This window comes from Vollenhovia emeryi, unplaced genomic scaffold, assembly GCF_000949405.1.
Source record: "Vollenhovia emeryi isolate VEMERY1.0 unplaced genomic scaffold, V.emery_V1.0 DF939157.1, whole genome shotgun sequence".
In the NCBI taxonomy this organism is placed as follows: domain Eukaryota; kingdom Metazoa; phylum Arthropoda; class Insecta; order Hymenoptera; family Formicidae; genus Vollenhovia; species Vollenhovia emeryi.
Window position 1 is genome coordinate 1597273 of NW_011967209.1, and position 13366 is coordinate 1610638.

A 13366-nucleotide genomic window follows, 5' to 3' on the forward strand; every position below is an offset into this window, starting at 1 on the left:
AGTGGGCACTGCTTTATCTTATTATCTTATTTTATCTTATTTTATCTTTATAATGCCCCAGCAAGGCCTAATGCCCAAACTAATGCCCAGTAATGCCGCAAATCTGTACGCCACAATGCCCTCAGCGGTTTTTCCCTCGGACTTGCATTTTGTCTTAGGTGCAAATTTTGGAATATTACAGAATAAATAAATAACCTGCGTTGTATTATTTTTCTCTTTCATATTGCGAGATTATATCTCGCCAATTAACTCGTCGGCAGGGCCTTTTATTAATTTCTCCCGAGAGGTAAACCGCTGACCAAAATCATACACGATGCCCAGTGGGCATTACTTTATCTTATTATCTCATTCATCTTGTCTTATCTTTATACAGTGCCCAAACTGATGCCCAAAAAGTGCCTAGTAATGCCCCAAATCTGTACACCACGATGCGGTTCACCCCTCGCTTTCCCCTTTTTCGTTTTCAACGTATTTCGCATATTTCGAATGTTATTCACACCGCGACGACAACTCGAGTTTAATTTCGATGCTACTTTCCAAGTGAACGTACTCTGCACGTAAAAAAATCTCGCATAAACCGGAACGAAAATAAATATAAAAAGTAAATCATCTAAAGTCCCACTTAATTTACTATTTTCATTTAACTCCCGTCTCGACAAGAGTTTCCACGTGTCCGCGGCGGTGATCGAGGGAAAATTCCGTACCCGAGAGGTCGACTGACGTAGCTGACATTTAACAAGTTTATACAGAAGAGGAATCAGCTTGTACTTCTACAAGTGGTTGTTTTATAATATTTTTATAATATTCCAAGTGAGCGTATCTGTTAAAACTAAAAAAAAAGAAGCAATAGTGAAATAACTAGGGAATAGATTTGAGTTGAAACAAAGGGCTGAAAATCGATCCTTCCGCGGCGACGAGTTTCCTCGGTGCGGAACGTCGAGGGGTGTACAGCGTGAAGACACGGTCGCCTACCTCATAATCTCATGATCCTGCTCCTCCTCCTCCTTTTGGCGCATTAAAACACCCTCTATGATGCGCCTCTCCTCGGGGGTGAGGTGCGACATGTCAGGCTGAGGTAGCTCCGCCATCACGGCGGTGGCGGTGGCGTACGCGCGACGTGCACGGGGTACGCGACGCGGGTATGACGCGGGTAGGCGGGCCGGCGCACCACCGACGACGTCGACGTCGCCGGGACACCGTTACCGCTGTCGCTCCGTTCGGCCTGCACCCTAGACGACGCGCCACCTCCGCGACGGCACGCGCTGCGGGATATAACGATCGGGACGATGTGCGATAACCTTCTACGACTACGAAGCACGTCTGTCGTCCTGGGGAAGTCATCCGACACCCGTTGACCGCACCACCGCACCGCACCGACGCGGGAACGCGAGCGCACCACCGGGGCTACGTTGTCGTGGTTGTTGTTGTTGTTGTTTTTGTCGTCGTCGTCGTCGTCGTCGTTGCTGCCGCGACGGTACCACCGTCGACGTCGTCGTCGTCGTTGTCGTCGTCGTCGTCGTCGGCACGGTGGCACTCGCGGTACGTTGCACTCGCGGGTCGCGCCAATCGGGACGCGGGGCCTCCTCCGTCGTCGTGGTCGATGACTTCGCCCGTGTGGCCTCCTTTACACGGGACAACGATAAGGGAAGGCGGTAGACGTCCTTAGATTTCGCGCCGGTCGATGTCTCGCGCGATACGAGTTTCTGTCCCTGCAGCCTTTGCTGCTGCTGCTGTTGCTGCTGTTGCGTGGAAGAGCAATCGGGCAGTAGTCGGGCTGGTCTCATGCGAGCGCACGGCGTGCTCGTGGCATGGCCGCGGAGTCGGGTGTCGTCGTCCTCCTCCTCCTTGTCGTCTTCGTTGTCGTCGTCGTCGCCGTCCTTGTCGCCGTCGCCGTCCTCGTCGCCGTCGCCGTCGCCGTCGCCGTCACCGTCGTCGTCGTCGTCGTCGTCGTCGTCGTCGTCGTCGTCGTCCTCCTCCTCTTCCTCCTCGTCGTCGTCGTCGTCGTCGTCGGTGTCTCTCGTCGTACGATTACCGCCCGTCGCATGTGTATGACAAATCATGTTCACAGGCTGTGAGGAGGCTCTCGCATTCTCTCTTGCAGCCCGGCCTCACGCGCTGCGCTGCCCGAATGCACCATCGGACGATCACACCGGTGGCGATATCCTCGATCTCACTGCCCGCTCGCCCTCCGGCCGCCGTTATCGCGATTTCAGCCACGCGCGAGGCTGCTCGGCCACGTCGGTTGGACTCCGTTGCTAGATAATGGCTGCGCCCTTCTGTCCCTCCGATCCTTGGAAACTCTTTGGTGCCGCATCGATTGAAAACGAAAACGGGTCACTGGGTTGCCGTCGCTGATAAATAGGACTCCACTTTCGCGGCTCGATTCTCGCCGCCGCTGCCGCTGCCGCCGCCACCGCCGCCGCCGCCGCCACCGCTGCTCGACGTCTATCGAGATTTCCGGCCCGTTATCCCGCGGACACCGCGACGAGGCGATGCGTCATCCCAACCGCCGGAGTGTGTCGCCGCTTCGTTAACTGGATCCTGGCCTGCCCGCGGGGGACGTGCCTGACGAGCGGCGGAGCACGTCCATTCGGACGGACGCGACGCGCGGTCCCTCGATCTCCTCCCCGGAGAACAAGTCCACTCCGCGATTCACGTGGCGGCCGACGCGACAATGGCGCTTCTCGGCGCGCCTCTAACGGCCGCCGCGACGCCCACGCAGTCGATCGTCCCCGAGCGGACGGTTACACACCCACGGTAACCGTTTCCCCAGCTGACGATCGCGACGAGGGTCGCGCTCCGCTCTGGCTCTTATCGCAGTACCCTCGCTGACGTCGCGCTCGTCCTCGTCATCGTCCTCGTCGTTGCCGCCGCTGCCGCCGTCGCCGCCGCCGCCGCCGTCGCCGTCGTCAATGCGAGAACGCCCTCGTAGATGTGGCCGCTGCGCGGTCGTCGCGGGATTAAACATGCATCCTCCCGCGCCTCGTCACGAAGATTCCACCCCCGTACACCTCCCGGCACGGCACGGCACGGCACGTCACGACACGGCACGCCACGGCACGGCACTCTCGTCGTGCGCTCCGCGTCGAGCCGCGAGGAACTTTGCGAGCGAGAACGGTCGCGGACGCTCGTCGACGCAGGGTGAGCGAGGGAGAGCCAGCGCCAGGTGCCTGCGCACTCGCCGCCGCCGCCGCCGCCGTCGTCGCCGTCGCCGCCGCCTCGCGTCGCCGCCGTCGCGTCGCGTCGCGTCGCGCTGCGTTGCGCTGCGCTGCGTCGCCGGCGTTCACTTTCACGTTGCGCTTCCAAGCGCGCCCCTTTCACCCCCTCGTCGATGCGTTCGCTCCTCTTCTCTCCTTTCCTCTCCGCCGGTGTCTCGCGGCCACGTCGACTCGCGCGCGGCAGCGTTCGCGGTACCACCGCTCGCCGTCTCTCTCTCTCTTTCCCCTCGCGCCTTTTACGCCCGTCTCCGTCCGCCGCCACCTGACTGCTCGCCCCCCTCTCGCTCTTTCTCCGGCCCCTCCCGCGCTCTCTTCCTTCTCTTTTTCCCGCGCCTCGCACGCTATCCGCGCTCACCGCCCCCCGCGACCCTTCCCTCGCGCGGCGACCGCGGCACGGGATGGGCGGGACGCGAACGGGGCTAATTTCCGGTCGCGAATCGACTTCCTGTCGGGATCGTCACGTCGGCATCGTAAGGCGCGCGAGCTCGCGTTCCTCGGTAGTCGCGCGTATCGCTCGCCGAGAGACCTCTACCTACCCGCAGGGTGGGTTGTTGCTTTATCGCGCTCGTCCGCGACCGCAGTTGCGCGAACCGAGCTTCGCTCCTCCGCCCCCCTGCCCCTCGGCCAGACGGATACAGGGTGACTCAGGAATCGCGCGCGCGCACGCTCTCTCTCTCTTTCTCCCTTCGAGTCGTTGATCGAGAACCGCGCCGGGAGAAATGACGATCGTTTCTCGCCGTCGATCATTTTCACCCCTCGAACCCCTCGCGAACTCTTGCGCGCCCGGAGCGCATATTGCGCGCGTAGTAACGTATAGTTTGACGCTTTTACCGTACTTGTTGGGTAGACCGTGTCCCCGCGGAACTCTGTAAAAAGTTTCTCAACATTTAATCCCGAAGATGGAGAGAAACTGCTCAAGCAACCAGCTCGCAACGACATTCTCGTTGCGTCAAAGTTGGAACCTCGGATTCCCCGAGGAATACGTAATGGGGAGAGGGCACAGGGCTGCTTTGGGGCGCCCTATATACACCCGGCGCGCACAAACTGGCCTCGCGTATGTGACGAGCAACTCGCCGGGGGCGAGGTGGAGGGCGGTGGTGAGACACCACGAAGCGCGCGGCGATTCCCGCCCGGTTTCATGCAATCGTAATAAATCCCCGCCGCCGCCGATCACAATCGCCGTCCCGCGATCGCGGATCGCCCCGGTGACAGATGGTGCCTGACGAATGTCGCACTTTCGCGCGAACTTAATAAGTAATGGGATTGCGGCGTACGCTCTGACCAATGGGCGCGCCGGACGCGACTTACGTCGCGGGAAGTGCGGTATTGATCGCCGCGCGGGCCAATCCGGCGCCGACTTTGATCGCGACCCACGTGGCGCCGCGTTTGAAACCGGTCCCCGTCGCCGAGTCGTCAAGTCACTTGAAAAAAAGAAAGAAACAAACAATTAAGATGGAAGAGACAAGGTGGGAAGGGATTGAAAAAGCTTTCGAACTTTGAAACACGTTTCCCAGCTCCGCCGCGCCGCTCGCGCACGTCCCGCGGAGTTTCATCTCGGCGGGCGCGGAAGCGACCTAGTGAGAAACGAGAAAACGAAAGACCGACGTTTCTCCGGCGAACTGCAAAGTCTTAACCCGGCGAGAAACGACTCGTCGAGTCGACGTCAATTTAATGGCGTCGATGCCGATCGACGTCGTTTCGGCATTGCTCGCCGGGGAGATTTACAATTCGCCGGAGAAACGTCGGTCCCTCGATTTCCCGTAGGCTCCGCGTCGCGTCCCAATGAAAAATGATTCGTCGATCGATTCGACATCGATCGACGAGTCATTTCTCGCCGCGGGGAGATTTACGATTCGCCGGTGAAACGTCGGCCTTTCGTTTTCCCGTTGGCTCCGCGTCGCATCGCTGCACAATCTCGTCGTTATGACGTAAAAATCTAAGAACTGGCAAAGGAACGCTATATACGTAACTCCCCGCTTTCGTGTCGAAAAATGGAGCGCCGGAAAATGCAGCACACGCGACGGACGCTTATTGCGGTCGCTCGTACGATTCTATGCGGAATCCCCGGTAAATCATCTTCCGGAAACCGTGTTCGGGGATGCGACTTTTGATGGCCGGAAGCGCGTCATCGGGCAACCGGCCGGGTCATTTTTTCGACGTACAGGGTGTTGCAGAGACGTACAGGGCAGTATGACGGGTATTGCGTACTCGTACAGGCGCGCATGGCCGTTTACAACTGCATAGGCTTCGGCGCAAAAGTAACATCAGTAAATTTGTCCGAGCGGAGCATGAAGTCACGATAAAGTAAAACTGACATCACAATGATTATCAAAAGTTATATTTTGACAGAAAATTAATCAAATTCTGATGAGACGCGCGCCTGCAGGAATAGGAAATCCGTCATGCTACCCTGTATGTCTCTGCAACACATCTACGTCGAAAACTCCTTTTTCTTCTACTTCGATGAAACGCCAATACGAGCGAACCTTGTGCGAGCAAAGTGTCGCGAAGAAACTACGCTAGTAGCACAGCGCATCGGCCGAACATTGGCCCGACACAACCAAATGTTGGGCCAATGTTTAACCAATGTTTGGTCAATGCACTGTGCTACCAGGGTGCTAGCTGCGAACGCGCTTGTTATGTTACAAAATTTGAAAATTGCTGACTAAAATTAGAAAATTGCGTGGCATTTAATAGACTCGTTTTTCAACTAGAATATTCTTAATGGCACACATCTATCTAAATTTCGGAAAACAAAGCCGAATAAGCGGGGAAGACTGACCCCTTTTTGGCGTGTCATCGTGACCGATATTGTACGCTCGCTTTATCCGCAATGCGTAATTAATGCGCGATTCGTTATAATTACGAATTCGCTGCATGCGCGTGGATTATAAATATATAACGTAATGTTGGAGTCATCGTTGATCGGTATGCTAATGCGATTTCACGTAGTCGTTCGATATAAGTTCGCGATGCGCTACATTTGGCCGTGCGCAACGCGATACTACCACTAGCGCACGTCTGACTATACATACGCGGCCACTACTGCAAACATTTACTACTGTGCGTCAGACAACGTCTGCATAAGGTTGACGCTTACTACTTGGGGAACAAGAGTACGTTCTTTCCTGTAAGAAAACGATGGAGAAGAGCGGAAACTAGAAAATAATTATTTTTCGTGTAAAATATATTCTAAGAAAATGAAACAGCGAATGTCGAAGCACAATTCAAATAAAATAAATCCCACCAGATGAGACGTATTTTGATTGTTTATTTTTACCAACCTTTTGTGTTGTTTCCTCCTTAATTTATACTTTTTTCATCATTAATTTACCTGTCGAATAAATGACATATTCCTTTACTCGTAAAACACCTAACCAGATATTCGTATCACGCGCGAATAGGTAAGATACACCCAATATAGATTTGCACGCCACAATGTACAAAATAATAACACAGAGCATGTACATAACAATCCTTTACATCGCAAATTTGCTATACAGAATTCGTCACTTAGCAATTACTGAATGTCCTATTCGTTGACGAAGTTATACAATAATTAATAAATTTCTTTGAAATATTCGATATATAGCAGAGGTATAGTTGCAAATTTGTGCTTTTAGTATCTAAAAACATTATCTAATTACATTATAAATACAATTATTAAAAATTTGGCACATATCAATTACATAAAAAATACATATAATGATAATAATAAGTGTAATCAATATAACTACTACATAAAAATTGAACTACTAAAAATATACTAGAATATAATAAAGATGTGAATGTACATAGAAACCTAAAAACAGTTTTGATTGTTATAAAATTGATTCCTTTTATCACGAAAAGGAGTACACGTCGCCACAACTTGAATTTTATTCAGTCCTGAGATAGGATTTTGACAATGTTAATGCATCAAGGATGTACGAAATTTTAAATCCCAAAAATATGGCCGCTTACTATCTACATATTCTGTGCAACATTCTTGACAAAGTATAACATCATTATTAATCTCGCAGGATAATAAGGTAAATTTTATGCTATCAACTATATATATGCAGTCTATAAAATGCATACCGCATTTAATTATATATTTATCAGCAAACTATATTTAATATTTATCAAATTACATATGTAGCTTTAGAATTGCCTAAAATGATTCTAAAAATAATTTGAACCAGCGAGAACAGAAACGGGACACTTTGACCGAAATTGAGTTAACAATGGATCTTTGCATAAAACCAATATGGTTAAAAAGTTTTTTAAATGAAAACTTACTTTAAGAGGTCTTTTCTTCAAATCACAATAGTGTAAAACTTATCGAAATTCATATTATGCTTACAAAACAATTTTTGTTTCTCTCAAATATATGATTGTCACGTGTACCCTTTTTGTTCTAACCAATTCAATTTTTACACACAATCGTTTTTTAAGTATAAAAAATGTAATCGAGTCCTAATAAATTATAATATATAAAAAATTATTATATTATCTTTTATATGCTAGATATAAAACGGATCTATAGTTTTCCATTTTACAATTTACATATTAGTATTTTGGAAATGGAAAATGAAAAAGAAAAAGGCCAAAAGTATAAGTAAATTAAAAAATAGTTATGTACAAAATAAAAATAATTACATATTATCTGTAATTACATTATACAAACAAATATCTGTAATGTGATGTTATCATTGTAAAGCAGTCGATTATTGAAGAAGAGAGATTCATAAGTTTTTATAAAGAAATGTAGAGATTCGTAAAAATGTGCAAGTGATCTTTGCATAATTTAAATTGAAATTTGGATGTAACCACTCAAATATGTAAATAAATCAACTTTGTCTTTAATATTTTTAATAAAAATTGATATTAACCAAGAAAATCAATATAATACTTTAATAACAAATGTTGCACGTTATTATATTTGTTTTCTTCATCCGTTGATTAATAAAATTCAATTATAACTTTGAATTACATAAAGCTAACCTATTTTAATATAATGATAAATAATCATTGTACTCAATTCAATTATAAAAACATTAAATATAATTTGTTCTTTGTTTAAAAATTATATCAATTTTATCTCAGATATGTACATTATTGTAATTCTAATAGGCAGTAATTCATTGATATACTACATTACGGATATAGTATATTAAAGTAAATTATAGTTTAGTGCACTTACGAGATAATGTACATATGTATAATATACCATACATATCCACATATGTATAGTATACTAATATTATTCTATTTACAAAATATCCATCTTCTTAGAACGTTAAATGTTTTGTTAAATACCAATTTTGGTAAAAAAATTTGAAGCAAAATCATTTTTACAAAATTACATATTCACTTTACCTAATAAATTATATTATATAGAATGATCTTGATAATTTCTTATTATCTCGTTAAATGCCGTAAAAAGACTAAAAGAAAGATTAGTAACATCTAACGTTGATCTACTTTTCTTAATCATTGATGTACTTTAAGAATTTAATTACACATTTTGACTCGTTTTAATTACATTTCTTACCTTTTCTGTACATGTATATTCTGTAAAATATCCTACCTGATTATTCTTAAGTTATGAACTGCATAAAATTGTATCAAAGTCGTACAAATCTTACCCTATAATATCTATACAAAAAGTTAAAATGTACTTCCTTTTCATATAAACTTGAAACATTTTTGTTTATCATGTGGTATTCTTGTCTTGAATAATATTGAATCAGCTCGATACTGAGTATTCAATAGAGGCATATAACCGAAAACCTGAAACCAATGATTATATCAAGTACAATTGATGAATTTACTTAAAGAATAATAATAATAATCATTTAGAAAAATGTAATGCAAAATATAAAAGCAATTCAATTCTTTTACCTGCGAAAAGAAATTAATGCATTTATGTCTCTCCTGAAAATGAGTATCATCCTCTGACAGTGAAACTGGACAACCTGGACATCTAAATGTCCAACGTGATGTTACCTAATATACAAATAAGTGTTTTAATGTAATTGAATCATACATTTGAGATTAATATAATTGAATCCCAAAATATTAACATAAATTTTCACAGTTTAGTTTAATATCATATAATTAGAATACAGACAGAAATGTTACATAATTGCAAAATTCTTATAAAGCCTAAATCAAGAAACTAAAAATTTCTTAAACTTATGAATAAGATAAAGTAATGTTAAATGATTATCTTCTTTATTAGAATATATGTCTTACTTTCACTGGTGGTTTTCTTGTAAGATGGGATATTAGAAAGTTCATTGCAATGTCCTCACAGTTCATGTACTCATCAACTTTATCCCTTATTGCCTGTGGCAACCAATGCGTATACAGATATGTATAATGTTTGTGGATAAAAGCAGCCCCGGTTAAAACCATGGATAGCTCGCAAGAGTAATTAGAATTGTAATTCCAAGCGTTATGGTAATTCTGGTCCCATGCATGAAAGCGACCAGGGAATCCAACCACACGATCTCGATGTTCTCTCCACACTCTAAAGTAATATATAATAAATAACAAAAGTTATTAATGAATGAAAAGAATGTGAAAAATCAGCTTACCTGAAACCAAACATGATTTCGTCATGTCTTAAATGGGCGTCATCATCAATAGAAAGAACAGCCTCTGTCTCGATTGCGTCAAATGGAAGGAATCGATTATTCAAACTATTTTTTGGAGCTTTTATAACCTGCCCAGATATATTTGGAAAATATATTTTAATGTAATGTTGAAAAATGGATGGAGATTTTAGAGGATAATAAATGAAAATTACATGTATAGGAACGCCAATATCAGGCCACTTGAGATCATCCACGGGCGGTTTCGGACTATTCCATACTACAAGTACCTTGTTTAGATAAGGCAAGCCATAAAGGCGCGCCAATGAATTTATAAGAACCTGTTCCCTCTCGTAAGTTAATATGACAATTGTAAATTGTTCTCTTGGATAGTTTCCTCCTAATGACTCGCTAAACTCTTTTCCAGCACCCCCAGCACCTTTACCAATCGGTCGAAAGCCAACTTCTGAGCCTATAACAGAATAAAACATTGAATTAAAAATAACGTAATTCTCATGTAACAATAAACTCTGAAGACTTTACCAAGAAACTTAGCATCGCTTGGCAGAACAGTATCAAAAGGTAACTGTGGATATAAATAAAATGGATCCATCCAATCGTTCCAAATTTCATGACCTTGGATTAATAGCGTTGTATAATTTCTCTTAAAAGCAGGAGATGGATACGACGGTTCTAGAGGTCCCAAACTTTCTTCAGCTTCAGGTTCAGCAATGATGGTGTCCGATTTTAAAGGCTTTTATAAAATAAAAGGTAACAATAAGTTATAAAATCAAATTTACTTTTCACTTTTAAATATATATCACATATTTTAAAACATATTAAACACGTTAAATCGCATTAAATACGTACCACAAAGCTTTCATTAAAAACACTAGGACTGGATGTTTGAGGCGCTGGCAACGGAGGTATACCAAGTCTGTCTCTTACTACTGCTACAATTGTATCTACTACACTTTGAGCAGTACTCATATAACGCTCCCATATTAATCTACCTTGTCTCCGCATAGTCAAAAGATCGTTGTCAGGAACGGCACGCAATAAAAAGTGCATCTCAGTCACTCTGGCCTACAGTTACATTGTCAGCTCCATTTCAATAATCAAAGACAAATGTGGTAATACGTTACTATTAAACATTACCTTGGGTAAGAAAATAACTGCTCTCCTCCAAGTAACAACTTCGTTATAGTTAAGCAAAATCTGATCACCACCGAGAATAACGGGTATTGACCCAGCTCGCAATGCTTCGTACAATCTTGCTTGCATGAACGAAGTAGTCAATAATGTGGCGTTACTGGGCGCTAAGATTAACGCAAATGTCGATTCCTTTAATATGGCTCTTCTGGACGAATCAGTTCCGCAGAGTGACCAATCGAGAGTTTCCACAGGCTTGTTCTCCACCGAGGCTGGTATACATTCAAACTGAATGAAAAATTTGTCCAAGGTTATTCCGCCGCTCATATCTTTAAGATGTTGGATAATGAATGCGTCTATATTGTTATCGTCGATTATCAATTTTTCCATATCCATATCGGCGTCGTCAATTTGATATGTCATCGGCGTGCCTACAAAAGTTTTCATCTCTCCTTGGAACGACAGCAAATATTTCCTCCTCGCGGGTAACATTTGTGCGCATTCTTGCCAAACGTCCCCGCCAGGTGTTCCCAGTATTGGCGGAATAATCAAGTCGAAGCCGTCCCGAAATTGATTTCTATAAAACGTGGACTGTACTACTATTGCTCTGCCAATATCCAGATTGCTGAAGATATTTCCAGAATCCGCAGACAAATCTCTACGTGCGAGATTTAACAGTATGTGATTTCTACCGTCTCCGCCCCAATAGGGCAGTGCGTGTAATTTCTTTATATCTAAAGGTTTGCTGTAACGTTGATCATTCTTTTGACGTGGGTTCAACGCTTCACCAACTAAGACTATGTAAACGCATGCCTCCGCTGGATTCCTAGTAAGATGCGGATTGTATCCTACAATCAGTGTCTTGTATATAACAAATTGTCACGGAAAAATGTCTCTTAAAGTACAAGGTCTCGCTTATTTTATGTAATAATATACAGTTTACTTATACATCTTTACTACGTACCTAGTGTCTGTTTAATAGTAGTCTTTAAGAAACCCTCTACATCCCATCCTGGATCGACTACCGAGAATTTGTCGGGATCGTACAGGTATACGGGAAAACCGCTTGTCAATGCACACCGGCTGTGATCGAAACAATTGTGCATTCTACACGATCGCGGATCTGTGCTGGGCAGTACAACTGGCAGGCTATTAATCAGTATTCTCTTAGGCGGTGCCAACTCAGGCGTGTTTCTTTCCACCGCCTCCTTCTGCGCCACCTGCGCCTGCTCCACACTTATCTTCAGCCTGTCAAGATCCGTTTGCTGATGCAGTAACTCCTGCTTCAGCTCGTCTATCTTCTGGGTCAAGCTGTTGACCTCGCCCTGAAGTCTCTGCCTCTTGGCGCTCAGGTCTCTCAGTTCGTTGCTCACTGAGATTTTTATGCGGAACATCTCCTCTATCCTCATCTTCAGCTGCGACGCCTTCATGGATGTGAAATCCTCAAAAGCCTCCAGGGTCGAGAACGTTCTGTACATATCCCTATCTGGCGTGTCAGATTCTACCTGCAAGTAAACTCAGAGTTAGCGCAACGCATCCTGGAGCGGTAATTTCAAAGGCTCGTATTCACTCTCCTCTTCAGCCGTTACCTTGGACAAATAGTAATGCGTGAATAATGGCACGATAAACAAGACCGTAGACGTCAAAATGATTATCCGTGACAACTTGATGTGTGCCAACCACTGGCACATCTCCCTTCCAGTTCCGTTGTACAACGGAAGTACCTCGTAAGTATTCCCCACCATGTTCACGGAATTGCTACGTATCTGTCTGGCGAAAACTGGATACTTCCATCTAGCACTTTCTCGGATTTCTGCGAGCGACATTGCACAAACATTAGGCCTGGTCTCAAACGACGAGTTGTTAGTCGTTGGTCAGAAGTCGAAACCGCACGTTGATCCTTTTCCTCTCTGGCTGGAAGAAATGTGGACCGACACGTAGTTCCGACTTCTGACTAACGACTCATTGTCGACCTGGCCCTAGAGTAATTACACGAAACGAGTCTCGCCTCATTCTGCGTACGACAAAAACAAGTTTCTCATCCGACGTTCCTCGCCAGGTGTTCGCTCTCTTAATCCGAAGGACGAGGGCCAGAAAGGACGATAAAACGTGTCCCAAGAACAGTACCTGCCGCGCGTGAAACCGACGTCGAGACGAGACCCGGGTGCGACTCGGTCAGAGCGTGTCATCGTCGCGTCGCGGGCCGCGCGACCTCGTGGCCTCCTCCGTTTCTCCGTCGGCCGACAGCTCGAAAGCGGCATCACGCGTGGCCGGAGCGGCGATCGGCGGCAAGCACTGTCCGCGGCGGGGGCGGTCGCATCCCACGTCGTCGCTCTCGCAGTGTCGCGGTCGCGGTCGCGCGTCGAGGTTAGCGCCGAGACGCGTCTCGCAGCAGCGCAGCACCGACGTGTACAC

At 45.6% G+C, this 13366-nt stretch overlaps 2 protein-coding genes across 3 annotated transcripts in view; both read right to left on the reverse strand.

The window, feature by feature from the left end:
• Positions 1–1433, reverse strand: part of LOC105564963 (regulating synaptic membrane exocytosis protein 2-like) — a 66141-nt gene extending 64708 nt beyond the window's left edge. The window contains exon 1 of the mRNA XM_012017756.1: positions 973–1433. Within this exon, the coding sequence (XP_011873146.1) occupies positions 973–1088 (116 nt within the window). The 5' untranslated portion in view covers positions 1089–1433. The remainder of the gene's footprint in view (positions 1–972) is intronic.
• Positions 1434–8114: 6681 nt separating this feature from the next.
• LOC105564962 (exostosin-3) lies at positions 8115–13358 on the reverse strand. Of its 2 annotated transcripts, none has more exons than XM_012017754.1 (11): positions 13079–13358; positions 12541–12764; positions 11916–12456; positions 10958–11799; positions 10670–10885; positions 10343–10553; positions 10015–10271; positions 9803–9930; positions 9459–9735; positions 9105–9209; positions 8115–8993 (listed from the first exon to the last, which is right to left on the reverse strand). In XM_012017754.1, exons 2-11 carry the CDS (start codon positions 12694–12696, stop codon positions 8889–8891), a joined length of 2838 nt encoding a protein of 945 aa, XP_011873144.1. In that variant the 5' UTR covers positions 12697–12764; positions 13079–13358; the 3' UTR covers positions 8115–8888. The 2 variants fall into 2 exon arrangements, with proteins under 2 accessions (XP_011873144.1, XP_011873145.1); XM_012017755.1 differs by having other exon boundaries at positions 12944–13358.
• Positions 13359–13366: the final 8 nt, after the last annotated feature.

Excerpts from the sequence above, each read along its gene's own strand:
- LOC105564962 (XM_012017754.1), bottom strand. The coding sequence starts at position 12,696 with ATGGTGGGGAATACTTACGAGGTACTTCCGTTGTACAACGGAACTGGA. Across the intron at positions 11,800-11,915 it reads TACTATTAAACAGACACTAG|GATACAATCCGCATCTTACT; the intron begins GTACGTAGTAAA and ends CACTGATTGTAG. Across the intron at positions 8,994-9,104 it reads GCATTAATTTCTTTTCGCAG|GTTTTCGGTTATATGCCTCT; the intron begins GTAAAAGAATTG and ends CATTGGTTTCAG.